Source organism: Didymosphaeria variabile (genome assembly GCF_027946475.1).
Source record: "Didymosphaeria variabile strain IMI 356815 chromosome Unknown scaffold_5, whole genome shotgun sequence".
Classification (NCBI taxonomy): domain Eukaryota; kingdom Fungi; phylum Ascomycota; class Dothideomycetes; order Pleosporales; family Didymosphaeriaceae; genus Didymosphaeria; species Didymosphaeria variabile.
Window position 1 is genome coordinate 1,340,269 of NW_026611624.1, and position 26,274 is coordinate 1,366,542.

The window sequence follows — 26,274 nt, forward strand, 5'->3', positions numbered from 1 at the left end:
AGTTAGGCCCTGGATCGATATAGATGGCTATTACTGACTAGATGCTAGGATCTTCACTTGTTCTATCTTTGTCTTTGCTTGAACTTACTCCTGATCCTCTACTCTGAAACGGCAACAATGGTGAACGCCAACCGCCTCCTCGGAGCGGTGGCCTTGGCCACTCTCGCGGCCGCTGCTAGTCTCCCAACCAACCTGCCCGCCGGCTGGACCTACCTTGGGTGCTATACGTCAGTCAATGTCTGTAGAATATCTGGACCAAATTGACACTCTCAAGCGACAATACATACCCTACTACACCCCGTGCCTTGGGCGGAAGGCCGACAGGTAACGATGGAGTAGCTTATAACAACAGGTACAGCCCGAACGGCTTCAGCAATTGTCAAACCAAGTGCTCGGCACTTGCCCCCGGGACCTGGACCTACATTGGAACGGCCGACAACCAGTGTTGTACGTAAATCATCTTCGACTATCCACTTTCATCAGAACTGACTGGTGCCAGGGTGTGACAACCAAATCAACGCAAACAGCAGCACGACCTACGGTCAGCTGAAGCCAGATTCTTACTGCCAACAGACTTGCCGTGGAAACACCAACGAGATTTGCGGTAGCAATGTCTCTGGCAGCTTGGGCATAACTATCTACCAATACGCCGTAAGTGGTTTCATAGATGCCTGTGTGCTTGTGCTCTGTGCTCTGTATTGTAATTATGGGGGACTTTGGTTGTCTGTGTGTCAGAACAGGGACACAGCGGGGAGGCTTGTTTCGGGAGCGATGTTCACTTGCCTCACGCGGAGAAAGGTCGAGAGTCGTTCCTGTGCTCTGCTTGATGGACACTGGATGTATAGAAATAAAACCTGTCATGCAACACTGCCAACCTTTCTCGTGACCCTATTGAAATCTGCAAGCTATTCTGCATTGGATGGGAACAGAAACAATGTAGTAATGATACCACCCGTTTCATATTGTACCGTGAGTAGTCGCTTCCACAGAAGCGTGTCCTCCTCTCGCATTCTCGTGTTCCTGCAGCAAGAACCTTGACCGAGCAGCCAACCAATGTCAGCCGAAGGGCGTGCCAGACGATCGATTGATTACAAATCTCAACATGCCTTCGTTCAAGATATATAAGCAATCGTCGTATTTCTTACGGTCCGCAAACCGGCAACATGCCAGAGCGTGCGCGACCCTCAAGTATCACAGGCGGGTGCCTCTGCGGCGCCATCCGCTTCACGATTCGCTTTCCCAACGACTCCGATTGGCCTCCCAAAGGCGTATGCTCTACCTTCCCTTTCTACATATGTTATTCACCGAAGAACAGAACGGCATCTGCCAATGCACTATGTGCCGCAAACACTCTGGGTCGCTCCTTCCGCAGAACATATCCTTCCCCGTCGCGCATCTCAGTCCCAGCCTTAGCTCTCTGCCAACCTATAAAACCTACGCCAGCGGACCGACTACCTCGCGTGGGTTCTGTTCGACGTGCGGATCGCCGCTGTCGTTCAATGATAAGAAAGATCCGGATCTCGTCGAGATCAACATTGGGGCTCTTGACGAAGAGGCTTTAATCGGGGACAAGGTGGAGGAGGAAGCATGGGAGGATGAGTACGGAAGACATGTTCCGAGGAAAGGTGGATGGGGGTACGAATTGGGATTCCCGCAATATCACATCTTTGCGGAGAATGAAATAAAGGGTGTGACGGACGGGTTCGAGGGTGATAAGTGGTTGACCGATCGGAAGGGGGGAAATGTATTCAAGGGTAAGGTGGGTGAGATGCGGAGGAAGGATTGAAGGGGATGAGTTGGTCCCGGAAACTTTGCAGGAAAGGTGACTCAAAAGTACAAGGTATCAGGAGATGTGACAGCTCGAAGGATAAGCGATGGCTATTCGGGCCAGATCCACACTTGTCGGGAGTGTCGGACGAGATCCGCAATCTAGCATACCTCGACTTCATTAGTTAGGAGTTTTCTTTTGCAGATTGATATGACTGTATCATCAGTATGCCCCGAGAGTCATGAGGTACAAGCACCCGGTGAGAATTGGTGCGATAAACCAGAAGAAATACTGATGGGCCAACATGGGGTTCCACTAGACCAATATTCTATTTTGTGCTGTGTGCGGTATATAGGGAGACGTTCTTACCGAGTTCTCGCTGTTAGGTTCGGTCTGCGATGACGTGTGAGTCAGTTCTGGGTGCTCGGAAAAGTCGCGTGCCCGGAGACGCAGGTAATACACGAATTTAAGGCGGTGAACGTTATTGCCGGATGCAAATCAATCTGCGCAACTTGATTTGCCAATTGGCCTCCAGATTTCAGTCATCGGGCATAGCATGCGGAGACGAACCCATGAAGGTGCATGTCGCGTACAGAAAAAAAGAGGTCCCGAACGGCAGCGATTTCCCCGCCTCCCACGACGCCCAGACCACCCTCAGACCCAAGCGTGGCCGATTCCCGGCCCCATCGCTTTCATCATCGCAGCCAACGAGAGAAAATTGTTTCTTGACCTCTTGACTCACTCGCATACTGCGCGAGTCCTTCAAATACCCGCGCTATTCCCCCGATACATTCTTGCTCTCCATTCCCACACCCACAAGCAACCATGTGTCCCTCCATTGAAGAGACACCCGCCAATGGCACCAACGGTACCAACGGCGCCAGCAACGGCGATGCCAACCAGTACACTGCCATTGAGGCTCGCGCAAACCCGGTGCCTCACCACAAGTCGTCGCCATACCAGCCCGTAGGCGACTTCCTCTCCAACATCAGCCGCTTCAAGATCATCGAGTCGACCCTCCGTGAGGGCGAACAATTTGCGAAGTGCGTACCGCTAAGCCCCGGCACATGTACTCGCGAGCTAATCAATCACAGCGCCTACTTTGACCTCGAAGCCAAGATCAAGATCGCCAAAGCTCTTGACGACTTTGGTGTTGACTGTACGTGGACCCCAGGAACAAATTTATCTGAAGAAACTCATACTGACGTTTCTCGCCAGACATCGAGTTGACGAGCCCTGCCGCTTCGGAGCAATCGCGCCGCGACTGCGAAGCCATCTGCAAGCTCGGCCTCAAGGCTAAGATCCTCACTCACGTACGATGCAACATGGAAGATGCCAAGATCGCCGTCCAGACGGGCGTTGACGGTCTCGATGTCGTTATCGGCACATCAAGCTACCTCCGCGAACACTCTCACGGCAAGGATATGACGTATATCAAGAATGCGGCACTCGAGGTTATTCAATACGTCAAGTCCCAGGGTAAGGAGATCCGATTCAGTTCGGAGGACTCCTTCCGATCAGACCTTGTCGATCTGCTGTCCCTGTACAGCGCCGTGGACAAGGTTGGCGTCAACCGTGTTGGTATTGCGGACACAGTCGGCTGTGCAAGCCCCAGACAGGTGTACGATCTCGTCCGTACGCTGAGAGGTGTTGTCTCTTGTGATATTGAGACGCATTTCCACAACGACTCAGGTTGCGCCATCGCGAACGCTTACTGCGCCTTGGAAGCTGGCGCCACGCACATTGATACCTCCGTATTGGGTATTGGCGAGCGAAATGGTATCACTCCTCTTGGAGGCTTGATGGCTCGCATGATCGTTGCAGACCGCGATTACGTCATGGGTAAGTACAACATCAAGAAGCTCAAGGAGGTTGAGGAACTCGTGGCCGAGATGGTCGAGGTCAACATCCCCTTCAACAACTACATCACCGGTTTCTGTGCCTTCACACATAAGGCTGGTATCCACGCCAAGGCTATCCTCAACAATCCCTCCACGTACGAGATCATCTCACCCGCCGATTTCGGAATGTCGAGATACGTGCACTTCGCCAGCAGATTGACTGGCTGGAATGCCATCAAGAGCCGTGCCGACCAGCTCGGTTACAACATGACCGATGCGCAGTACAAGGAGGTTACCGCGCAGATCAAGATCATGGCAGACGTCAAGAAGATCACCCTCGATGACACTGACGCGATCATCTCCGCGTACCACCACAACCTCGTTAACAATGAGAACAAGCCACTCCTGGAGGGTCTCTCAGCTGAAGACCAAGCCAAGATGAAGGCCGCAGAAGAGAAGCTCGGCAGCGTCAAGGAGAAGCGCCAGCTCGACGCCGAAGCAGCGGCCGACGCACCACCGGCTAAGAAGAGGTAGAAAACTTCCTCGAGCCGCGACATTACCAAAGCAGTGAACGCATCGGAGTTGAACGGGTTTTCATATTTGTCTCGATCTAGTTTTGGGCCAGCTGTTGCATCTATCTTCCGGATCCGGAAAAGTTCGTCTATCTTGATACCTGGCCTGCCTACGTATTTATGGCGATGGCACGTACTTTACATAGAAATGTGCCAATAGTGCGTGAACAATCATGAACAAGTTCACCAGTATCTTTTGGGCTTGCACCTGTCAATTGATAGGCATGCTGTCTTCGAAATATGCAGTGTTCGGTATTGACCAGACATGGAAACTTCCGAGGATTCGTTAATGAGTTGCACGGACCACTGAGGCGGCTACTCCAGGGTCTCGAAGCTCTGCAGGGCGGTCTTAGCGCTTTGTTTTCATCAATTTATTGCCCCTCTCCACCGCTTCCTCCACGCTTCGACGCCGCCTCTTGATACCCTACCTGCTCGACCCTACAATATGAGCACTACCGAAACAATTACCCAGCCTGTCACGGTCACGCAACCGATCACCGTGGCGCAGCCTGCGATCACCGCTGAGAATGTTCAACAACTGTTCCCCGAAGTGAACACCACAATAATCGGTGGCTCGCACGCTTCCGCCACCAGCGACAATGCGCTCGACGGCTACAATGAGGAGCAAATACGATTGATGGACGAGGTGTGCATTGTCTTGGACGAGAATGACCTCCCAATCGGCAGTGCGACCAAGAAATACGGTGGGTAGTTGTAGGGTGGCATGCGATCACACGACCCTGCCTAGTCACCCTCTCTGAGTGCTGCTAACATACTCTAGCACATCTGATGGAGAATATCAACAAGGGTCTGCTCCACCGCGCTTTCTCCGTCTTCCTCTTCGACTCGCAGAATCGATTGCTCCTCCAACAGCGCGCATCCGAGAAGATCACTTTCCCCGACATGTGGACGAACACTTGCTGCTCACATCCTCTGGGCATTCCAGGAGAGACTGGCTCAAATCTAGAGGAGGCTACACAAGGAGTGCGCCGCGCGGCGCAGCGCAAGCTGGACCAGGAGCTCGGCATCAAGGCGGAGCAGGTGCCCATCGATGACTTCCGCTTCCTCACAAGAATACACTACGTCTCACCGAGCGACGGCAAGTGGGGCGAGCATGAGAGTTGGTATATCTTAGGGAATCGGCAAACAGGGAAGGCTAACAAGGCGCAGTTGACTATATCCTCTTCATCAAGGCCGACGTCGATCTGAACATAAACCCGAACGAGGTGCGAGATTCCCGATTCGTCTCTCAGGAGGACCTGAAGACCATGTTCAAGGACCCTTCGCTCAAGTTCACGCCGTGGTTCAAGCTCATTTGCGAGAGCATGTTGTACGAGTGGTGGAGCCACCTTGACTCGGGCCTGGAGAAGTACTTGGGCGAGAAGGAGATCCGAAGAATGTTGTAGGGCCGTAGATATTCTTCTTCTGTCGGTCAATTGTCAGCGATACCTTTGACGTGGCGGTGAGAAGATGTCACAAGAGTCAGCGTCGGAGAGCTAGGAAGTGGGAATGGGTTTGATTGGGTTGGAAACACGCGGCGCGGCGCGGCTCCCGGTTTGCAATGCTAGGAACGCTGGCGAGGCCGCGCAGATAACAGATACCACTCGGCGAATTGGATGTACATGTAGGCCAAGTGACCATTCCCCACGCACTGGACTTGCATTACGCCTCGTGAGACTGTCCCTACCTAGGTACGCTCCTCTCGTCGTTTGCCCTTGACCCACAATGTAGCACAACTGCGTACCTCGCTTGACCATCAACTTCAGACATGACATTGAAGAACCATATGCAAGGACCGCCAGATAAGTATCACGAAGCGCGGAACTGACCCGTAGTCATTAGCAAATGGAGGATCAGATACGAGTCGACGCAGCGATCAGAGGCGCTCTAACTCAGTAAGGCAGGTACAGCCGCACGCTGGCGAACGATTCCCGACACCCCACATTCCTTCCGACCAACAACACGCCTCGACGGCACTCCGTGAGCTTCACTTTTTGTTGGCTACGGACGTCCTTGTCCGGTTTCCAGCTCATCTTTCAGCATCATCCCTCCTTCTGTGTTGTAATGATTCACAATGAGCAAACGGGACAGTCGTGCCGGATGCTCATCGACGATGCTGACTACACTGAATGCTGGGTGACGCCCGCAAGATGAAGCACACTAACCATCACGGGCAGGGGCTCTTCGGCACGGCAGAGATAGGGCCCGCCTTAGTCTGGGGTTATCGGTCACGGTACATGTGTTAGAGGGCGGAGTATATCAAGTGACATGGCCCAGTACTTCTCCGTAGCTTCAGAAGCACTCTCTGGTACGACTTTGTGCAGCTTTGTCGTCACAGCCAAGCGTATTCCGCCAACCAGCTCCGCCGTCACTCAACCCCCACGCTCTCCGCTGCAGTTGGTCTTACTCAACAATCCTTCGCTGTCCGCTATCCGGTGGCCAGGATCCAGCCAAGCCTGATACAAAGGACGACCACTGGTCCTGTGACAAGCCTCACGTCTCGAAAAAGCAAGCGCCGACAGTCTCCGCAGCCATACATCTCCTTCCACAACTGCACCCCGCTCACAGTTGCACATCACAACGAACGCAGCACAGGCATACATCAAGCAAGCAGCTTGAACGCATCGTCCGAAAACATATCTCCCACTCAAGGGCAGCTTAAGTAGCTTCAGCCTATTGATGTCGGTTGACGTCCGTCAAGCTTGCACCTCCCTACGGTTTCCCGCTCGCGTCGAAACCGTGTCAAGATCGCAGCTCTCCAAAGTTCATACAGGAGATAGTACTCGTCCCGCTGAAACGTAGACTACCATCGACAAAAGGTATACTATGGGCAGGCAATCGATGGCTTCGGGCCTTGCTTCACATGCTGCCATATCGACCACCTTCAAACTAATTGCATCCCAGCAGCGTGCTTTGAACTGCAGGCCTTGATCTAGCATCACCCGGTTCGAGTGACATCTCGATTCCCTTCATCCCATCTCCGAGTCCAGATCCGTCTGGCCACACCACCTTCACGCTGGCGTATACTACGGACTTACCCATCATCAAGAGAAGCGGCAGATCCCACTTGAATACTAGTAGTAAACCTTACGCGAATCCGCAATCATGGCGACTACCATTAGCCCGCTTCGCGTCGACTTCGAGCCCAAGAATTCATCGCTGAACGCTGCTGACATTAACACTACTGGTGCTCCTCTGAACCTCCTAAAGCTTCTCAACTTACGACCGACTACTGTGCCTATCCCTCCGTTGCCGGAGGGTGTCCGCGTTGTCACGACGGCAGAGTACAAGCAGGCCGCTGCTTGCCTGGCCGAGGCGTTCGCGGAGGACGAAGCAGTCCGCTACCCCGTCGACACGCCCGACCGCACGCATTGGACAGAGCAGGAGAAGTGGGATCTGCATGTGGAGATTCTCGAATACGTGACGTATGCTCACATCCTGAAAGGCCTCGTCACTACCGTAGGAGACTTCGAGGCCGTCGCCCTGTGGTGCGTTTATCTTTCCTCTCCATCCCTTTTCCACACCAGCTTACAGTCGCAGGATGCCTCCCGGCACCAACATGGATGACTACCTCACGATGTTCCAATCAGGCATGTGGCGCCTCAACTACCGCCTTTCCGCCGAAGGCAAACGCCGCTTCTTCACCGAATTCCTGCCCCTCCTCCATGACATGAAGCACGGTACGCTCGGCGCTCGCGACGATTCTTCTTGGTATCTCGTGTACATCGGTACCTCCCTGCGAGGCCGTGGTAAAGGGAATGCCTCCAAGCTCATCCGTCATGTGACCAGCCAGGCGGATAAGGACGGCGCACCGGTCTACTTGGAGAGTAGTAATGAGAAGAATCCGCCGATTTATAGGCGCTTTGGATTTGAGACTGTGCGGACAGTCTATTTGCATCGCGCGGAAAGGAATGTGGAGTTGGACATTATGGTGAGGGAGCCGGTGAGGGGGGAGAAGAAGTAGAGTGTCGGGCGAGATGGGATGGAAGAAGATGTAAGAGCATGGATTCAACACGTATGCTGGGGGAAGAAATGGATTGATGATCCAACGAGATAAGGGTTGGGAAGATTTCTCCAACAGAAATCAGGGAGATTGTGGTTTTGCTTGTACTTGTTTCGCTCATTACTCACCATTGATATAGCATTGCTACTCAGCATCAGCATCAGAACATCGTCGTTTGCGAATTAATGATTGTTCGTTCATATTTGCAGTCTTCCCGTGCTCTCGTAGAAAACGGCGTGTCGCAATGCAAGCAAAATCGATAGAATGTCTGCGAATCGTGTTTCTGTGAGCCAGGAAGTCACTGGCATCATCTGTCGGCGCGTCACCTTGTTTACAAACAATCCACAAGACCGTGGGTGCGTGGTATATCGACGGTGTCGTGGAGAACGGAAGCCACGGTCATGCTCAGGGGTACGGGCGATCAACGGAACGTCTCCACCGCTTCACTTGCCCGGGTCCTCAACAGTGTGATACGTTGGAAAGGCGCCTCATATACCACACGAGTCGCTGTTTGAACTCAGTAGCCCTCGACTATCTCAATCTTGTTGCTATCGCAAAGATCGGATGACGGGATGCGCGGCGACAGGTGAATGGTGGTGGTTTGATTAATCGTGGCTCAGCGCATGCGCGTATGCGGTAATGTACATACACAGTAAGTGTAGCGGCAGAGGGAGGCTGATTATGCATAGAGGCGATGAGGTGGCATTAATGCGTTCTAAAATGCTCGATTACATCCTGCCTCAGGCTGTCGGTGTATTCGCTGACGAAAGCAGTGTTGATAGCGGCAGTATGGCCGGAAGTGCTATTGAGGAAGGCCAACCAAACCAGACTTGAGCTCGCAAATGAAGACTTCATTCGACCTTGCAGCCCGCTTATTATGCAGTGGGCCGGTCCCTTTGCGGTGAGCGAGATGGCATGTCGTGCTCCTGTGGATTCAAAGCCAACACGTCCTTGGCCGCATGAAACACGGCCCTCTCACTTCCAGCCTGGGTCAGACGGCGCATGTGCAGATCTCTCTCCTTCTCAAAAGTTGGACTTCATTCTACTCACTCTCGCTATAGTGTATTCAACGGTCTCTCAACCGCTCTCCGCAAAGACCCTGAGACGATATCGATAACGTGCGATTGGCGTTCAACCCCGCAAGCTTCCGAAACGTCCAGCCCAGGACAGACGCGTCCTCCAGTGCCTCCCGTGCACGTCAGGCTGCCAACGCATCAAACAGCGCAAATTTTGCGCGCGAGAGCCGACAATCACGTTCCACAGAGGCATCGCCGTCGCCTTTTTACCCTCGCTCGATCGATCGTTTACCTGCCCGTCGTACCACCACCGTCGTCGACTCTAACACCACCGCCATGGCGCCAATGCCCCAAATACAGCGTCGATACTCGGTCACAGGCTTAACACCACCCGACGATGTGGCCCAGGTCTCCAAGCAGCAGCACTCACCCAAGCTGCAGGCGCTGGACACTAGTGTACAGTCGACACCTAGCTGTGGCCTCTGCGACCCGGGCGCTGACGCTTCGAAGGCGAGTGTACAGCACATTGAGGACGTAGAGGCAGCAACCACAAACGAGAGGGATCGCGGTCGCAAGATCTCGCATCAGACCGTAGGCAGAATGGCATCAAAACGTTCAGCGACCCAATTACCATCCCCCAGCACTCCCACGACACACCAATTACCTCCCAAGATCGCGAAGCTGGGCCTAGAATCACCAGATAGACATGTGGGCATAGATATGGACGACGTGGCGGATCTAGACGAGGGCGTATTTACAGACCCCTTCTCTGAGGTCGGATCAATCCGAAGCCTGGACTACGGAGCCTTGCAACTCGACATCCCACAATCCTCACCACTTACCATAACCTCAAGCCAGCCTGACGAACCCATAATCGAGCCCTTCGACCTAGATTCCCAGTACGACTCGGGCGTCGAGAGCCTCGCCCTCACGCCCATCACTAGCTCCACGTCCAACTTCATCACCTCCCTCCCAACCACATTTCTTACCCTCCCGCCAGAACTCCGCCACCAAATTTACCTCCGCCTCCCCGACCTCGTCCTCTCCCATCCCCTCATCTACTGCCTCTCCACCTTCAACGACGCCATGCAGCACCCGCTCGCCTCTGTTTCACGCCTTGTCCGCGCGGAAGCCCTTGCCATCTTCTACTCGTATAACACCTGGACCATCAAGCTCGAATTCAAAATGATGTACGAGGCCTTCCGCGACTGGATCATCCGGCTGGGCGATGGGGCAGGGCTGCTACGACTGGTCACTATCGCGGTACGTGGGAAGTTGTTCAAACCTGGGACGAGCCATGCTAGGGAAGAGGCGGGTGCGAACGTTGCGCTGGTGCCGGGGATGCCGGCATATGCTTTGGTGGTTGAGCAGTATTGTCCGCCGGACGGGGATGCATGTTTCAGTATCGATTTGAGTGAGAAGTATGCTGGGGGAAAGGTGGAGGTTGTGCGGAATGACGGGACGAAAGACGCGGCTGAGCTGGCGGTTGGGTGGTTGCAAAAGAGTGTAGCAAGGCTGTGGGAAAGGAGAAGGGCGGGGACGCTCAATGGGCAGGACTGGGTGGATTTCGTCGATGCCTTTCTCGCGTTCGCTGGAGGGTGGTAGCCAAGACGGACACGATACGATACGATTTCGACGACGGGATTCCCTGCATTTTTACTACGGGCGGAGGGCACGGTTGGCATGTTATGTTTGCTGCATTCATTTTCTCTCTGCACGGCGCTATTTTGGGGCGGTCGGGGTTCGAGGCGTTTGACAAAATCTCAGGATTTGGGTGCATCCGGCGTGAGGAAAAGACGCGGTTAGGCTGTTGTTCATTCTGGGATCTGGACGCATTTGTTTTGCATGCATAATGAAGGAAAACTAGTCAGACGCAAAAGTCATTAATACCCCGGCGCGAATCAATTTCACAATTCATCATTGCAACTGTCCTACTTCCCCAATGTCTTTATGCTTGTTTCCTTGTCTTACGTCGAGATGCAAAGTTTCCATGGGACTTGGTCACATCACGGCCACGCCTCAATTTCCGAATGTAACATCGCTCGCCGGAGATATTCCACAAAGTGATCCAAACATGTCAGAGCACCGGTATTGCTATCATCCGCGATTTTTTGTGACCATTCGAGTGCGAAGAACTCGCTTGCTTAGCTACATTCACCGAGCGTAAATAACTCCAGTGAGTGTAACATCAAACGACGCCATCAGCAAGCTCTACAACGAGCCCCCAGCAAAGCTATTGTCTCATGAACGCAGCTAAAGGTCAGCTCAGGAACCACATCAGGCACAAACACCTCAAGCATGCCTGTCGAAAATGCTCGGAAACGTTTCGCCACCGCAAATTGCTCTGGGAACACGACCAGATGGTGCACAAGAGGGTGAAACATAGCTGCGATATTCCAGGATGCACATACGTCACTGCGAGGAGAGCCAATGCAAGGAGGCACAAGAGGACTAAACATAGAATTGAAGGCGAGCCAGCGGTTGAGTTATTAAGTCTGAAAGCCTGTAGCTATAAGGAGAGTCGGTCCAATTTTGTAGTAGATGAGAACGTTAAGTTTGTTTTTCAAGTTACGGTAGTTTCATAAGTGGTGATTTGCTTTCTGTAATTACTATCCTTCTCATGGATAAACTTACATGATTAGCAATCAGCAGATAGATTGGAACTACATAGCCTTTGGACTTCAGAATGCTGATACAAGTCGAAGCAGTCATTTCCAACTTCTTGGATTTGCTCTTTTCCCCAAGGAAGAATCCTTGACCGATTCCCAAATTCCGCAGACGGATCGCGGTTGATGCACGTAGTACGAAAAAAGCACCCTTCGTCGGACGTCGACCTCTTGAGAACATCCTCTCAGCTTTCCTTAACGAAGCTTCGCAATGGAGGAGCTGATACTAAAACGTTGCGATCATGCAAAGAACCCACTTGCAGGGTACGTTTGCAAAGAGTGCCCCCAGTCCTGCCATAGTGCAATACCTACACTAACGCGTGCAAGCTGTACGCCGCGGTGTAAAACAGTCATGCAACATTCTGGGCTGTACTTACAATGCGGCGAAGAAAGGCAATCGAATGTCAATCAAAAGAGACATCGGGAAGGCACTGGACGACTAGCCACCCGTTCTAGCTATACTTCAATTCTGACGATGTCTTGGAGTATCAATATGGACTGAACAATTTCAGTGATGGAAAACTTTTGCTTAAGATTCGTTTCGGTTCCGTCAGCCTCAATACATAGCATCGTAGATGTCACCCGAATCATCAACCGCAGGTTTCCCCTAGATTTCTTTTAATCAAAGCCTTCCGCGTAAGCGCAGGCTCAATGCGACCGCTTTCTGGGATCCACTCAGTGCGAAAGTCTTCGATTACTTCGCAGTGTGTAGCCGCATTCTGTTTGTACTTCATCGCAGACAATTGGGCGGACAGTACGATGTAACATAATAACAGTGTAAGATGCTTGGTACAGAGTGATCTCAACATTGATACAAAGTTCCCTCAACGTTCTCTTGAGTGGAAAACGAGCTCTTTCTAGTATATGTACAACCTCGTGGCACACATCGTCCCTTCGGGTACACGTATGTTACAGCCCTGCTAGACCCAAGTGTTATGGACCCTCCCCATCCGCCGATGTCGGTTTCCGCCGCGCGCGCTGGACCTGCGTTGTGATGGACGGCTGCTCCTCCTCTTCCTCTGCCTTCTTTAACCCTAGTACCTGCCCGATCAGCCCACCAGGCTTGGGAACCGGGCACTCCCTCTTTGGCGTCGCCCACTCTTCCGCTTCCTTGATTTTCCTCCGCTCCTCGCTCATGATATCGTTGCACGTCTCCTCCTTGGGAACTCTCCTCCGCCTCCTCTTTGGCTGGCCGGACAAAGCATTAGGGTCTGGAGAGTCGGCGAGGGTCCTCGGGTCTACGGGGCACGGAAGGAGATGGGGTGTCGCGACTACGAGGAAGGAGACCGCGAGGGTGGTTGTAAAGAGCGACATGGTCGAGCGCGACCGTGGGTGGAGATGTGGAGGCATGGTGGTGTGAGACTAGTGGGCGTACAGAGGAGGCATCGCAGTCCCTGTACGTTGTCAATGGCTTGCCCAGGCTCGCGGATGTAGTAGAGAGGTCGTACCAAGCCAATTGAGATGCTTTGGGTGCGTTCGGACGGGGGGTGAGCGTGAACGCAGGGCTGGGTAGCTGGGTTTGGTATTGCCCGCAAGCTCTCCTGCCCGCTGTCGTAACGAATTATACCAAGCCGCTAAGTGGCTGATAGCGCAGGATCCCTGTCCCCGCCGCCAAGTTCGGAACTGCAGCGTGCGCTCAACACCATCTTTTGTGCCCACGACCTTGCCTACTGATACGACTTACGGCTTGATAATTTCGCTTCACGTACTTACACCTAATTGTTTAAGCTTTGTTCTCTCACCAATACCCAGTTTTCAAGGCCACACGCGTTCTTCAACCCACGCGACCATCCGCCCGCCACCATCTCTGCGTACTAAAGCTTCCGGCTGGCGACAAATTGGACTATTTGCTTTCGACGTTGACGGATCCGCGCATAATTTCGCCCACGTGGGCTAAGGTGCAGCTGCGATCATGAGTATCGGTGGCAGCGACCTCGATCGGTACGCAAAAAAATCAAAAGAATCGGGATACGAACGCTCACATCGTCTAGAGCCATTACACAGCTTCGCGCATGCCGCCCGATACCAGAAAACCAAGTTCGCGAACTATGCTACAAAGCCCGAGAGTTGTTGATAGAAGAGGGCAACGTGGTTGGGGTTGATGCGCCAGTGACCGTATGTCATTACATGCACAATACATGGGCAACACTGATGCGTGTCCTTCTAGATATGCGGTGACATACACGGCCAATTTCATGATCTGATGGAATTGTTCAGAGTAGGCGGCGATGTGCCTGACACAAACTATCTTTTCATGGGTATGCTTATTCAACGACACGCGCCATGTAATAATCGCGCAGTTACTGACCAACGCAGGTGACTTCGTCGACAGAGGTTTCTACTCTCTCGAATCTTTTCTCCTATTACTTTGCCTCAAAGTTCGCTATCCCGATCGAATCACACTTATCCGCGGGAACCACGAGTCGAGACAGATCACAACAGTATATGGCTTTTACGACGAGTGCTTGCGGAAATACGGCAGTGCAAATGTCTGGCGGTATTGCTGCGAGGTGTTCGATTACCTAGCCCTTGGAGCTCTCGTCACCGGTGCTGCCACCACGCTCGACCCGACCGACGGCCCCATCGCAGACAACGTCAACTGCGATCTACCTGATCCCGAACTGGACATCGAGATAGAAACTCTCAACGCCAATGGGGAAATCATGTTCCGCTATGCACGTAACGGAGACTCACAGTCAAGCGCCGCATCCCAGGCCAACTCCAATCCAGCCTCTTCCTCTCCGATAGGCCCAACACCATCGCGGTCGGGCGCCGCCGGCACGGGCGCCACCTCGTCTGCCAACGGTTCGACGCGCAACGACACTGGCGCTATTCTCTGCGTACATGGTGGTCTGTCACCGTTGATCGACTCTATCGACAAGATCAGGCTGCTCGACCGGAAACAAGAAGTACCACACGAGGGAGCCATGTGCGACTTGCTCTGGTCTGACCCGGACGAGATCGACGGATGGGGTTTATCTCCCCGTGGAGCCGGCTTCCTCTTCGGCGCCGACATTGTAAAATGCTTCAACTACAAGAACGACCTCAGCCTCATTGCGCGCGCACATCAGCTAGTCATGGAAGGTTTCAAGGAGATGTTCGACTCGACCATTGTAACCGTCTGGTCCGCGCCCAACTACTGCTACCGCTGCGGCAACGTCGCCGCCATCCTCGAGCTGGGTGAAGATGGCTCTAACGCAGGCTATCAACGGCGCAGCAATGGCGACCGTGGAGGTGGGGGTGGAGGCTGGATCCTAGGCTCGAACGCCGGACCCAACGGCGTTAACGACGAGAATAGACGCCTATCCTCCGTCCTGGGAGAGAGCATGCAGAAGCCGCGTGACGGGCCGGGCCGACGATACAGGGTGTTTGAAGCGGCGCCGCAAGACTCGCGAGGCATGCCAGCTAAGAAACCAGTTGCGGACTACTTCCTCTAGGCGGGAGGTGCCAGAATGAAGATGGAATGGTTGTACTGCAATTTCCGCAAAATACCTCCTCAGGTTCAGGTTGCGCAGGGCTTCAGGCTCACGGATTATACTATGTGGAAGGGTGCGGAGTATTTTTTGTAGATGATGGAGTTTGGAGGTGTTTGGTTAGGATACCCGGGTAGTATACTTTTAGGATATTCAATGGATGCAACATAGCGTTCAATTGTGGGTTGACGTAGGGATCGTTCTGGTAAACCGGAGGTGCGCTAGTGAAGGAAGTTAGTCCAAGCATGAACCGCCCCTCGTCGCCTTGTACGCTTACTCAGGGACACGTCAAACGGCGTGCTTTGTTTAATGCGCAATAACTTTTGCTGATAGATACACGCGTACCATTATGATACACGCGTGTATCCGAATCAAGCAATTCCACCCACTGCCCTTTCGTGGTATAGTTTCCTTCTCTTTGTTGGAAAGATTTCCTCTTGCAGCTTAGACAGGCTCGCAAGGTTCACCTTTTTTCAACACCACATCTGGGCGTACCTTATCGATAGTCTTCACGATGGTCCTTTGCCAATTGACGATTTTCAAGCGTTCAAGCGTGCCAGCCTGACTGGCTGAGAGTCGGGAGCGGTCTGCAATTCCGTTGGGGGCCCGCTAGCTCTGGAGTTTTGCCCCGCAAGGATTATTCAGCGGAGGACTATGGTCGCTCTGTTCCAGTCATCGTGTAACCGTGCTTATCGTGACCACATGTTCAAACAAAGATCCACCGATAGAAAGGTGCAGCTATAGGCTTCGCTGTCTTCACTGTTCCTTCTCGCTTATGTCGCCGCCGTAATCGCACTCATCAATTGACCTCTCCAATTCAACTTGGTCTCATCCAACCAAGCTGAAAACTATCTGCGATCAAGATGGCCTCCTCCGCCCTCCACGGCCTCTTCGACATCCAACACTCCTCCTCCACCACTTCTTCCCCATCAGTCACCAGTCCCCCTGCTACCCATCAAAAATCCAACCCCTCCGTGAGCATAAAAGAAACCCCTTCCAACATTGAGCTCGATGACCTCAACTTCGGAGAACGCTACAATGGCCCCTCGACCGCATCCCAAACCCCCAAAGGATCCTCAGGCGCAGGCTTCTTCTCCGGCGCCCAAACGCCAAAGACGCCGTACGAGCTGGAGAACAGCCGCCCTGGCTCGCGGACAGGGCATGAAGCCGTACCGCTGATGCAGACGTGGAGTAATCCGCCGATGAACAAATGGAGGATCCTATGCTGTTGTTTGATTTATTTTGGGAATGGGATGAATGACTCTGGTAAACTTTACTTGCAATCTGTGTTGATGTGATAGTAGGATGGGATAGCTAACAGTGGACTACAGTCGTTGGTGCCTTGATCCCCTACATGGAAGAATACTACCACATCGGGTACGCCATCATGTCCATGGTCTTCGTCGGCAACGCAGCGGGCTTCATTATCGCGGCGTTCTTCTGTAACACGATACTGGGCAAACTTGGGCGCGCGAGGACGCTTATCTTCTCTGAGATCATTCTGCTGGCTGCGTACGTGATGCTCGTCGCCACCCCACCGTATGCCGCAGTGGTGGTGTCTTTCTTCCTCCTAGGCTACGGCGCCGCGACGTCGCTTGCACTTAACAATGTCTTCTGCGCAAACCTGCACCCACCCAGCGCAATCCTCGGCGCCGCCCACGGAAGTTACGGGTTAGGTGGTATCGTAGCACCTATCATAGGTACGGCGATGGCCTCACGAGGCATCCTCTGGTCGCGGTTCTACTTCATCTGCGTCGGCCTCCGGATATGCTGCATGCTATTCGCCGGCTGGGCCTTCTGGTCCTACCGCGAAGACCAACCGCAAACACTCCTTTCGTCCCTCCAGCGCACTGCTAGCCAGCAAGCTGCCCCCGAATCGGCTGAATCCAAGTCCAAGAACTTGAAATTGGCGCTCAAGAACCGTGTCACCATCTTTGGCGCGCTCTTCATCTTTGCGTACCAGGGCGCCGAGGTGAGTATCTCGGGCTGGGTCATTTCCTTCTTGATCAACTACCGTGGTGGCGATCCGAGTAGAGTCGGATACGTAACAGCAGGTTTCTGGGGAGGTATAACCCTTGGTCGCTTCGTCCTCACGCACCTCGCACCTCGCATCGGCGAGAAAACATTCGTGACTGCGCTCACTATCGGTACCGCGGGCCTGCAGCTTCTCGTCTGGCTCGTTCCAAACGTCATCGGAGACGCGGTGGCTGTCTCTTTACTGGGCTTACTTCTTGGGCCAGTGTATCCCTGCGCGCAGACTATCTTTAGTCGGTTGATGCCGAAGCATGTGCAGACGACGGCGATTGGGTTTATAGGTGGTGCGGGCAGTAGTGGTGGTGCAGTGGCGCCGTTTACTACGGGTATCCTGGCGCAGGCGGCAGGGACGTGGGTGCTGCATCCGGTGTGTATTGGGTTGTATGGGGCGATGATGGTGTTTTGGTGGAGTTTGCCGAGGGTGAGTAAGAGGAAGGAGTGAGCGCATGGAATTGCCTTGTATCCTCATCATATATAGCGTGCCTGCCAGAGGCGCTCTTTCCAAGTTTGTAAAGGTGATGCGGGTATTGCTGGGAGAAAAGGAGGATGGGAAGCAATGGAATTGATGGGCTAGGAGTATAATGTCTGAGATGCAAAATTGAATTTGGAAGCAATTCTTGGTAAGACATTTTGTGGTGGTGTTGTAGGGGACTGCGTTACCGTGGGTCTTTGAAGGGAAGGAGCTCCCCGAACTTCAGCTTGCTGCAATCTGTCAGTCTGCTCACATGTCGCATTGCAATCGCGACGTATTTGATGCCGTGACCCCAAAGGGACACGTGTTTTAGAGACTAATCTGTACTAGATCTATACTACAATTACGCGCGAAGCGAAAGCAAAGCAAGGGCTGAAGCCATAAGAAAGCACACATCATCTTCGTGTCCCCGACATTCTTCCCTGAGCTTGCATCTTCCGAAGCCATCTGCTCCGGTGCGCACATCGCTCCTGATACTTCCTTTCTTCCCACACGCGTTGGACCAAGTTTTGGTGATAATGTAGGTCTGACCACGAGTCCAAGTATGATAAATCGGCCATGTCGTCATCGGCGCGCTCGAGTCCCCGTGGCTCGTCTTCGTCCTCTTCATCTGATTCTTCGATTTGCCAGGTAGGCCTTGTGAGATCCACGTTGTTGCTATGACTATACGGTACTTCTTGTTCCGTTTGGCACTTTAAGGGCTCGTCGTGTCGTACTATGGTCTTTTAATGTCTTTTCCGAGACGTTGAGTGTCCGGCTGCGCGACGGTCGCCTCAAATCTCCTATCTAGCTGAAGTAAGTGCGAAACCGCCGGAAAAGCCCCGTTGTGCTTGTTCTGCCTGTTCTTTATCTATTGCCTGCACCACAGCCGCGATACTGAGAACCACTAGGTCTTCACCTGCTACTTTGTGAGATCCCTTCCGGTTCAATATTCTAGATAGGTACACATAATGTTCTTTTTTAACCGTGTCAGGGTGGGCCTGGATGAGCCGCGGCTCTACTGTACCGAGCTGTATGTAATCATGGAAGAGGCCTATCAAAGACGTAGTGGTCCCGTCGCTCTGGACCTTCGATTTGTACTTCCAGAATCCATTCCAAACCATTCCGATCCTTTCAGTACTGTTGACATCTAAATCTGCAAAATCTTTCGTAAAGCGTACGTCAGTTGATTGTTGTCCAGATCCATCAGGTCCATCGTCGCTTGGCATGCATCTGCAACGTCTTTGATGAACGTTGCATACCACCGGACGTGGTGACCATCGTCCATGACGAGCTAAGGAAATGTGAGCGAGATCTAGAAAACAATGAAACATAATTTGTAAAGCGATTATTCCAATTCCGAGCAAAGGTCGGCACGAGTCCACTCGCGCATAGCATTGACCTGGCCTTGTCTGCTATCTAGTAGTGTCTACTGTCAACCCATCAATTCGTGAATTTCGTGATCTCATATCGGGCTTCCAACTTGACCTGAGTGCGTTCATTCGCCTCAAACGGGCCCGTTGACTAGGTTGGGCATTATTGAGCCGTCTCTGCAAAGCTACAACAGGCTGGACAATGTGCCCGATGCAATACTTCCTTGCTCTTTGCATCGGTAAGGACCAGTTTCGATGCCATATATTCCGAGCGTCCGATACGCTCACCGAGGCTCCCAAGGTGTGCGTGAAGATGCGCAAGGGTCTGCTTCTGCCATGTTTGCCAGAGTAGGCTTGATGAGTCCGGATGTAGGTTTTCTTCTCCCAAGGTATCATATCGTGATGCTCAAACGCCATGTGGACTTGCGTACCTGTCCAAAACATTGAAGACAACCGAATTGGTCACGTAGCAGTGTTGTCCAGGTCGGCAGCCAAGTTCAGCTTCAAGTTCTGGACCCGATTCGGTTCGCATTGTTCGTATAATGTTGGCCGCATCGACGCAGGAGGTTGTGTTGTAGTAACTTGTGGGGTCGGCGACGTATTGTTGGTGGTGTGTGTGCTGGTGATGTTGCGGGTGTAGTTGCGGCCAGGAGGATTGCAACGACTGGTCATATGGCATGTATGGTGGAACATCCTCTGAATTCATCTCAGGCTCTGGCGTCATAGTATGCAAGTATGGCGTACCGTGAAACGAAGGAGGTGGAGTGCCCATGTCCGAGACAATTGAGTGAGGACTCGGTGAGTCATTGCTGCTCAGCGCCGCCGAACGAGGCATAGACGTGGCAAGTGGTGGAATTGCGGGTGTACGGGGGTCATTTCTGGCGTCCGAAGGGTGAGGACTAACCGGCGAGGCCAAGAATGCTGATGTGTTGCAAGTTATTTTCCGCTCAAGCATCGCATTCAGCGACGCTGATGCCGAGAATTGGTCATATGATCTGTCGTTCAATCCGCCCATTGCCGCGACGATATCGGAGTCGGGAACGCCGCGCTCATGAAGTAGCGCTCGCAATCTTCGGTTCTCATCCAAAACCTTGCGTGCAGCACCTTGAATCTCTGCGGAAGCCTCGACGCCCACCTGCTCATAGTCACGCAACTTGGCTTCCAGCTCATGTAAGTAATCTTTTCGTCGTGCTCGTGATCTTCCTGCATCCCGGTCAATGAACGTTCGCTCAAGGCGCTCAAGCCGTAGTGATCTCTCTTCGGACGGGGACACCGTGTATGTGGGTGATTCCCGAGAGCATAGGACGCCTCTAACTGTCGGATCATCCCAGAAAGTGTGCATTACTCTAAGAGATAACCACACGCAAGAAGAGTCCATATGTCGACTTACGTTGATTGTCCCTGATCCGAGCAAGATTTTGTTCTTTCTAACGCGCTTGTCAGCTATAGTATCCTCGATTGGTATTTTCCCAGTATACATACCTTCGAGTCACTCATAGTGCAGATAAACGAACAAAAGGAAACGATGCGAGCGAGAAGTTCGTGGCGTAATGTGAGAGTTGATGGTATGACGGAGGGCCAATAGAGCGGTCATGATAGTGGATATGTACTTACACGACTAGCCGGTCTCCAAGGGTGTGCCGATACGGATTAGACGCGCAACCAGGTGCAAGGGAGCTTGAGTAGCTGCAGGATGCCTTGCACGAGGGGGTCTATGTCTGAGCGTCCCTCGCCGTTTGGTAGCCCCTCGCTCTAGGATATTAGGTGCACGGCACAAGGGTGGTGGCAAGACAAAATTCGATTATACCGGATTAGTCGCGTAGGATCAACTTAGATGACTCGTGTAACATTACGTGTAATCTATCGACATTGGTACCATCACGTGGATTGCCCCTGCACTACCGGACGCTAAGGCGACCGATAATTTCGGAGGCGGAGTCTCAGCTTCAGCCCTAAAACACGGAATTTGCATGCGGCGCGACAACCTCACAGCCTCGCCGTGCTGAGGTTGGTATAGACAGGCCAACGCAGCTGCCCATCGCGCTGTTACTACACGTATCCTCCTGCCGAGCCCATCAGCAACAACGTCTTCAGTACTGAACAAAGTGTATCAATGCGACCCGTCAGATAGGAGCATCACCGAACCCGACAGTATGGCTCCCTGGACACGAAAAACCTCAGGTCGCGACGGCGGCTTCGATCCAACTTACCGATTTGCAACCTCGTGGATAGTTTCCCCGGCCGTCCTGTTCTTCGCACGCGCACTCCTCTCGCTATATGCTTTTGCGACACAATTCTATATCTTTGGCTGGAATGGCACACATGGGAGGGGCGTAGACACTGGACACTCATTCTCGTACTTCACCATCCTTACGTACTGGGGACTTGCGTTTTACTTTGCATTCGCTGCTCTTCATACGGGGAGCTACTGGCTTACTGGAAAGCCGTTCTTGCATCGCTGGATCGCCCCTCTCCGATGGGCGCACAGCGCCTTCTACTCCACCATCGTTGTGTATCCTTTCATCGTGACTGGTATGTGCCTGTTTCCCAACTAATCTCGCGACCGACTAAAGTGATATTAGCCGTCTTCTGGGCTCTACTTGCGCCGGAGAATGGATTTGCTTCGACCAAGGACCTGTGGTCTAATACGTCCCAACATGCGCTCAACTCGTTCTACGCGCTATTCGAGATAGTCTTCCCACGTACCGAGCCGTTGCCTTTTCTACACATAATCGTCATTGTCATCGTCTTGGCCCTGTATCTTTCTCTTGCATATCTCACTCACGCGTTGCAAGGTTGGTATACATACGATTTTCTCGACCTGAGCAAACACTCGGGCGGTGTCGTAGCAGGTTACATTGTTGGAATCCTTGTTGGGTCTATCATTGTCTTCCTCATTGTGAGGTATCTGATACTGCTCCGACTCTGGCTGACGGAGAAGAAGCTTGGCATGACCGGAAAGTTCTCCAGCCGTGATCAACGAGGTGTGAGAGATGAAGAAGCGGGGAAACATGTGCAAATGCATTCTATCAACGTCAAGTAGCGGAGCGCTGCGCTTTTCAGATTAGTTCAAATCGCTTTAGACATTATCTTTCGAGTTTGTTTACAGTGCCTGGGTCAGACGCCGGCCCACGGAGGACCCGCAATCTCTAATGACTGTCATTTGTCACTCGAGTCTGTTCTGCGATCCCTGCTTAGAGCATTCCTTTTTTCCAATCCTTCTATCTGTGTCAGGATGCACATAGCAAACAAAGATCCTGGTCCTAGTCGCCTCCCGCATACATGCAACAGAAGACGTTGGTACTGGACTTGGGTCCCCTGCCCTCCACACCTGTGCCTACTACTAGACAAATTATACTATCTCGCGGGGAAAAGCCGCCCCAGTGCCTTCCTGATGTCTGCGGGTCGCCAAGCCAGAGATGATGCACAGCTCTGGGTCCTTGATTTCGCAGCGTGGCGAAGTGAATCACTCCATGAAGCGTCTCAAGCTTCTACTGTCTCTCGGGAAGCAAGGCTGGCCTTTCTGGTACCAAGCCCGAATCCTATCGACTGCAGAAGTCTTGCAGTGGCACAGAACGGTGGGCGGGGGGTTGCTTTACGATGGCGTGCTTGTAGTGTCAGACGATAGGCCACCATTGATGGCTGACCGATGCTGGGCCCTAGCAACCCGCGTCGACGCCCTGTCTACGCCTGCTCGCTGAGGAGCTCCAGCCATCAGCGGGGTCCGAATGATCGGTGACTCTACCGTCTGAGACGAGAGCAAATGAAGCTTGTCCTGCAGCAAACGATCCTAGTGCGAAAGAGTTTCGCATCTTTGGGTGAGTGAAGAGAACGGTTGGGTGGAACAGCCAGACCCTAGACGTAGGGTCGGGATCCTTTCAAGCCCAAAGCCGCGACTAGCAGGCGACAGGCTACATCTAACGCATATGACGCCAGCCCTACCCATCCACAATGTAGAGCAATTCTGCCTGTGTTAGTCTACAAAAGACAGCTCGCTACAAGCGACTCATTTTTTAGAGGCCATGGACGGGCATCTTAACGTTTGCCAGCCGCACAATCACTAGTAACGGAGGCCCCCAGCACAAGTAGCGGCTTTCTGAAAGATTCATCTTGTGATTGTTCGTAATTATAGGCCACACTTTGCGAGGCTTAGCCTTCTCCAGGCCTCAGCCTCGTCATGGATAACATTGGCATGTGCAAATTCTCTTTCCGGGGTGACCTTTTGCAATCCCCGCAGATTACGACAAGCAATGGCAGCGATGCAGGAGACTGTGGCCGATTGCTTTTGAATCTCCGTAAGGTCGTGCTTGAAATAGGAGATTACGTTTACCATTGCTACCACAGCTAGCTTGCGGGCGGGTGCATAGTTTGACACTGTGCGACGAGCATGCACAATGGTCAGCGCATGCAATGTGATGGCGACGACTGGGGTGCTTTTGGTATTTCCTAAGGAAGTTCCACCATCGACGTCGGTGGTGTAGCCAGATTCTAGATGATATAACCTCTTCTTGTCGCCTCCACATATTTGCTCACTGACAAGAGGTTCCGGTCCTTCTGTTATTAAAAGCAAGAGTGATATGAGACGTTCGAGTGTAGAATATTGAACTTCGATTTCCACCTGAACCGTCCTGTAATATACTCTCTGCTTACGTAGTGAAGCTCATCGTTCCGCTGCACTCCTCCCGCGGTCCATAAACGTCTTTTGCCAGGTATCGTCCCGAGTAGTCCACTCTTTAGTGTACCGTGCATGTTCTGGAAGTCAGGTACTGATCCCCGCTCATGCACTAGTGCCGTTGGGCCATGCACAATTTGGAAAAGCAGCGGACAATTGGCATGAGGAATCGTCCAGGGCTAACCCCACGTTGTTCGGAGGATTGACATGCCTGTCATCACGCGGCTTCGCACACTTTGAGTCTCCCGTTTCCGGCAAGTTATCGCTAGGTGTCCCAGTCTCAGGATGCGGACGCCGATGGATGCACCTCTGGACGTAAGCGGAGCTTTTCGTAGCGCTCCGGAGGCTCGGGATTTGATTGTAACCGTTGGAGCCAAACATCTTCAGCCGACACAGATTGCAGATGCAAGCCATGTGGCCTAGTGTCTAAGCCTAGCGCGATAGGCATTACAACGGCGCCCAAGCCCTCGCCGACCGAAGCCGCCGACTGAAATAGAAGCGGAGGTACTGCGAATGCATCCCCTTGTTTTTTGGGTGTGCTTTGAATACAATGCATATAAGTAGTCAGTAGAGGCTTCACTATGATTGAGGCCTTTAGACATTCTGCTATGCTACTAGGTAGGTAAGGTGGAGGTTGCCGATGCGGGTTGCTTGAGGCTCACGGAAGTCTCCATACATTACGCAGGGGCGGAAACTTAATGCTGTGCTCTGTCAAACACCTGTCGACATCGCGTGCAAGCACCCGCGGTGATGGCCTGTGGGGGCAGTAACCAGGGCCGAAGCTTCCGCGTGGATGCAAGGGGACGAAGAGCGACCACCCACGCATTCGGATAAGTGTACGACGATGGCTGTGTAGACTCTATTCCTACCCACACCGGCTCTCCCATCGGCGAGGTTCACTTGTGAGACTACTGACGTTGCGGCCCGCTGCGCAGGTGAACGTGCGTTTGCGCGTTACTGCGAACTCACCTCATCGCAGAGGTCCGCACGCATATACGTTTCATTTTGGCTTGTCGATGCAAATACGTACTTGCGATTCATCACATCACCAGTGAAGTATTGGCATCTTGTAGGGAGAATAGCCGAGTCCTAACCACATACGGGGTGCACTTCGTAGCGTTACGTTATCGATAAGGGTGACACTAGCGTGTAATTTACAGCACCTGTATGTATTCATCAACAAGGTACTCAGTGACACAAGCCACTCCAACGGCCAATAACAAGACCGCCACTGGCCATATAAGCACACAAATCTCCTCGTCACTGAAACATGATAGAGACAATTTACATCGTTCGGCACGCAGTAAGTCACATTGGAGTGCCGCTCTGAGCCGTGGTACTGCAGCCCCTCCAAGCGCCCCAAGTCATGCTGGCGATCGTTCCACATGTCCTACCTTCCAATCCAGCGACGCCAGGCTTTGCAAAGCCGCAGCACTGACTGCTGGCTGACAATGCGGCACAGTTTCGCTCCAACTGGGATGTCAATCCTCAGACAGGCGTCTATACAGCGAGCACACGGACCCCGACTGGTATCCCAACTGACCCAGCGCTTGCGGCTCATGGCGTAGAACAGGCTGCGGAACTTGCCGACCACCTTTGTGCGATTGAGCCACCGGTTGATAGGATCTATTCAAGCCCGTTTTATCGGTGTTTACAGACACTGAAACCGACAACCGAACGACTATTCAAGGAGGGCAGGGGAGGCCGCAAGATCAGGATAGATCGCGGTGTTGGGTAGGTGAAGATAATGATCTCCTGATCGGCATTCCCCTATAACTTTGAGATTTTGCCGAACTCGTTCAAACGATGCGCTAATACCGGGCAGCGAGTTCTTCGGCCGCGCGGACTTTGAGCATCCAAATCCACCGAGCCTTGAAATACTGAACAAGCATTTCCAAGACCTGGATCAAGACTACGTCTCTATACACATCCCGGGCGCTAATGGAGAGTGGCTCAAGGAGCTTCATCAGCGCGTCACCAAGGCTCTCACGAGAATTGTCACTGACCTCGATGATGACCCCGAGCAGCCTAACACGCTGTTGATCTGCACGCATGCAGCCACAATGGTATGTCCTGGTATTCGGAGTCTTCTGGTTCATTGTATGCATCTTGGATGTTGTTGGGCAAGCGATCTTCGCTTCTAGCCCGCACCTGTGCGTTACCTAACGTAAAGGATCCGTTACTAACGTCCATACCAATCTCGCAGATTGCCGCCGGTCGCGCTCTGACCGGGAAGATACCGGCCGACCTCAACGAGGACGACTTCCAGTGTTACACTGCCTCGTTGTCGAAGTATGTGCGGAGGAGCTTTGAGCCTGAGAAGGGCGTGGCTGGGAACTGGGACTGCGTAATCAACTCCGAGACTAGCTATCTTTCAGGTGGCGCGGAAAGAGGATGGTAAGTTT

The 26,274-nt window shown here is 52.8% G+C and overlaps 10 protein-coding genes across 10 annotated transcripts; 9 read left to right on the forward strand and 1 right to left on the reverse strand.

The window, feature by feature from the left end:
• Positions 1-1,163: 1,163 nt before the first annotated feature.
• On the forward strand, positions 1,164-1,786 carry N0V89_006901 (uncharacterized protein; the record flags this gene model as incomplete). The annotated part of the gene is made up of 2 exons (XM_056215667.1): positions 1,164-1,268; positions 1,316-1,786. The coding sequence occupies 2 exons, from the start codon at positions 1,164-1,166 to the stop codon at positions 1,784-1,786; spliced, it is 576 nt and encodes a 191-aa protein (XP_056069914.1).
• An 807-nt stretch (positions 1,787-2,593) lies between these two features.
• LYS21 (homocitrate synthase lys21) lies at positions 2,594-4,143 on the forward strand (the record flags this gene model as incomplete). The annotated part of the gene is made up of 3 exons (XM_056215668.1): positions 2,594-2,811; positions 2,863-2,927; positions 2,987-4,143. 3 exons carry the CDS (start codon positions 2,594-2,596, stop codon positions 4,141-4,143), a joined length of 1,440 nt encoding a protein of 479 aa, XP_056069915.1.
• Positions 4,144-4,626: 483 nt separating this feature from the next.
• IDI1 (isopentenyl-diphosphate delta-isomerase idi1) lies at positions 4,627-5,587 on the forward strand (the record flags this gene model as incomplete). Its single annotated transcript, XM_056215669.1, has 3 exons — positions 4,627-4,885; positions 4,963-5,301; positions 5,352-5,587. 3 exons carry the CDS (start codon positions 4,627-4,629, stop codon positions 5,585-5,587), a joined length of 834 nt encoding a protein of 277 aa, XP_056069916.1.
• A 1,699-nt stretch (positions 5,588-7,286) lies between these two features.
• Positions 7,287-8,145, forward strand: N0V89_006904 (uncharacterized protein; the record flags this gene model as incomplete). Its single annotated transcript, XM_056215670.1, has 2 exons — positions 7,287-7,669; positions 7,722-8,145. The coding sequence occupies 2 exons, from the start codon at positions 7,287-7,289 to the stop codon at positions 8,143-8,145; spliced, it is 807 nt and encodes a 268-aa protein (XP_056069917.1).
• Positions 8,146-9,536: 1,391 nt separating this feature from the next.
• Positions 9,537-10,805, forward strand: N0V89_006905 (uncharacterized protein; the record flags this gene model as incomplete). Its single annotated transcript, XM_056215671.1, has 1 exon — positions 9,537-10,805. The coding sequence occupies one exon, from the start codon at positions 9,537-9,539 to the stop codon at positions 10,803-10,805; it is 1,269 nt and encodes a 422-aa protein (XP_056069918.1).
• A 1,994-nt stretch (positions 10,806-12,799) lies between these two features.
• On the reverse strand, positions 12,800-13,216 carry N0V89_006906 (uncharacterized protein; the record flags this gene model as incomplete). The annotated part of the gene is made up of 1 exon (XM_056215672.1): positions 12,800-13,216. The coding sequence occupies one exon, from the start codon at positions 13,214-13,216 to the stop codon at positions 12,800-12,802; it is 417 nt and encodes a 138-aa protein (XP_056069919.1).
• A 562-nt stretch (positions 13,217-13,778) lies between these two features.
• On the forward strand, positions 13,779-15,303 carry PPH3 (phosphoprotein phosphatase PP4 catalytic subunit; the record flags this gene model as incomplete). Its single annotated transcript, XM_056215673.1, has 4 exons — positions 13,779-13,807; positions 13,858-13,981; positions 14,034-14,124; positions 14,183-15,303. 4 exons carry the CDS (start codon positions 13,779-13,781, stop codon positions 15,301-15,303), a joined length of 1,365 nt encoding a protein of 454 aa, XP_056069920.1.
• An 899-nt stretch (positions 15,304-16,202) lies between these two features.
• Positions 16,203-17,815, forward strand: N0V89_006908 (uncharacterized protein; the record flags this gene model as incomplete). The annotated part of the gene is made up of 2 exons (XM_056215674.1): positions 16,203-16,605; positions 16,671-17,815. 2 exons carry the CDS (start codon positions 16,203-16,205, stop codon positions 17,813-17,815), a joined length of 1,548 nt encoding a protein of 515 aa, XP_056069921.1.
• A 3,535-nt stretch (positions 17,816-21,350) lies between these two features.
• N0V89_006909 (uncharacterized protein) lies at positions 21,351-22,240 on the forward strand (the record flags this gene model as incomplete). Its single annotated transcript, XM_056215675.1, has 2 exons — positions 21,351-21,729; positions 21,780-22,240. The coding sequence occupies 2 exons, from the start codon at positions 21,351-21,353 to the stop codon at positions 22,238-22,240; spliced, it is 840 nt and encodes a 279-aa protein (XP_056069922.1).
• A 2,899-nt stretch (positions 22,241-25,139) lies between these two features.
• On the forward strand, positions 25,140-26,266 carry N0V89_006910 (uncharacterized protein; the record flags this gene model as incomplete). The annotated part of the gene is made up of 4 exons (XM_056215676.1): positions 25,140-25,172; positions 25,332-25,603; positions 25,695-25,935; positions 26,076-26,266. Coding segments are annotated over 4 exons (737 nt in total), but the record flags the coding sequence as incomplete, so codon positions are not given.
• Between the last annotated feature and the right edge of the window lie 8 nt (positions 26,267-26,274).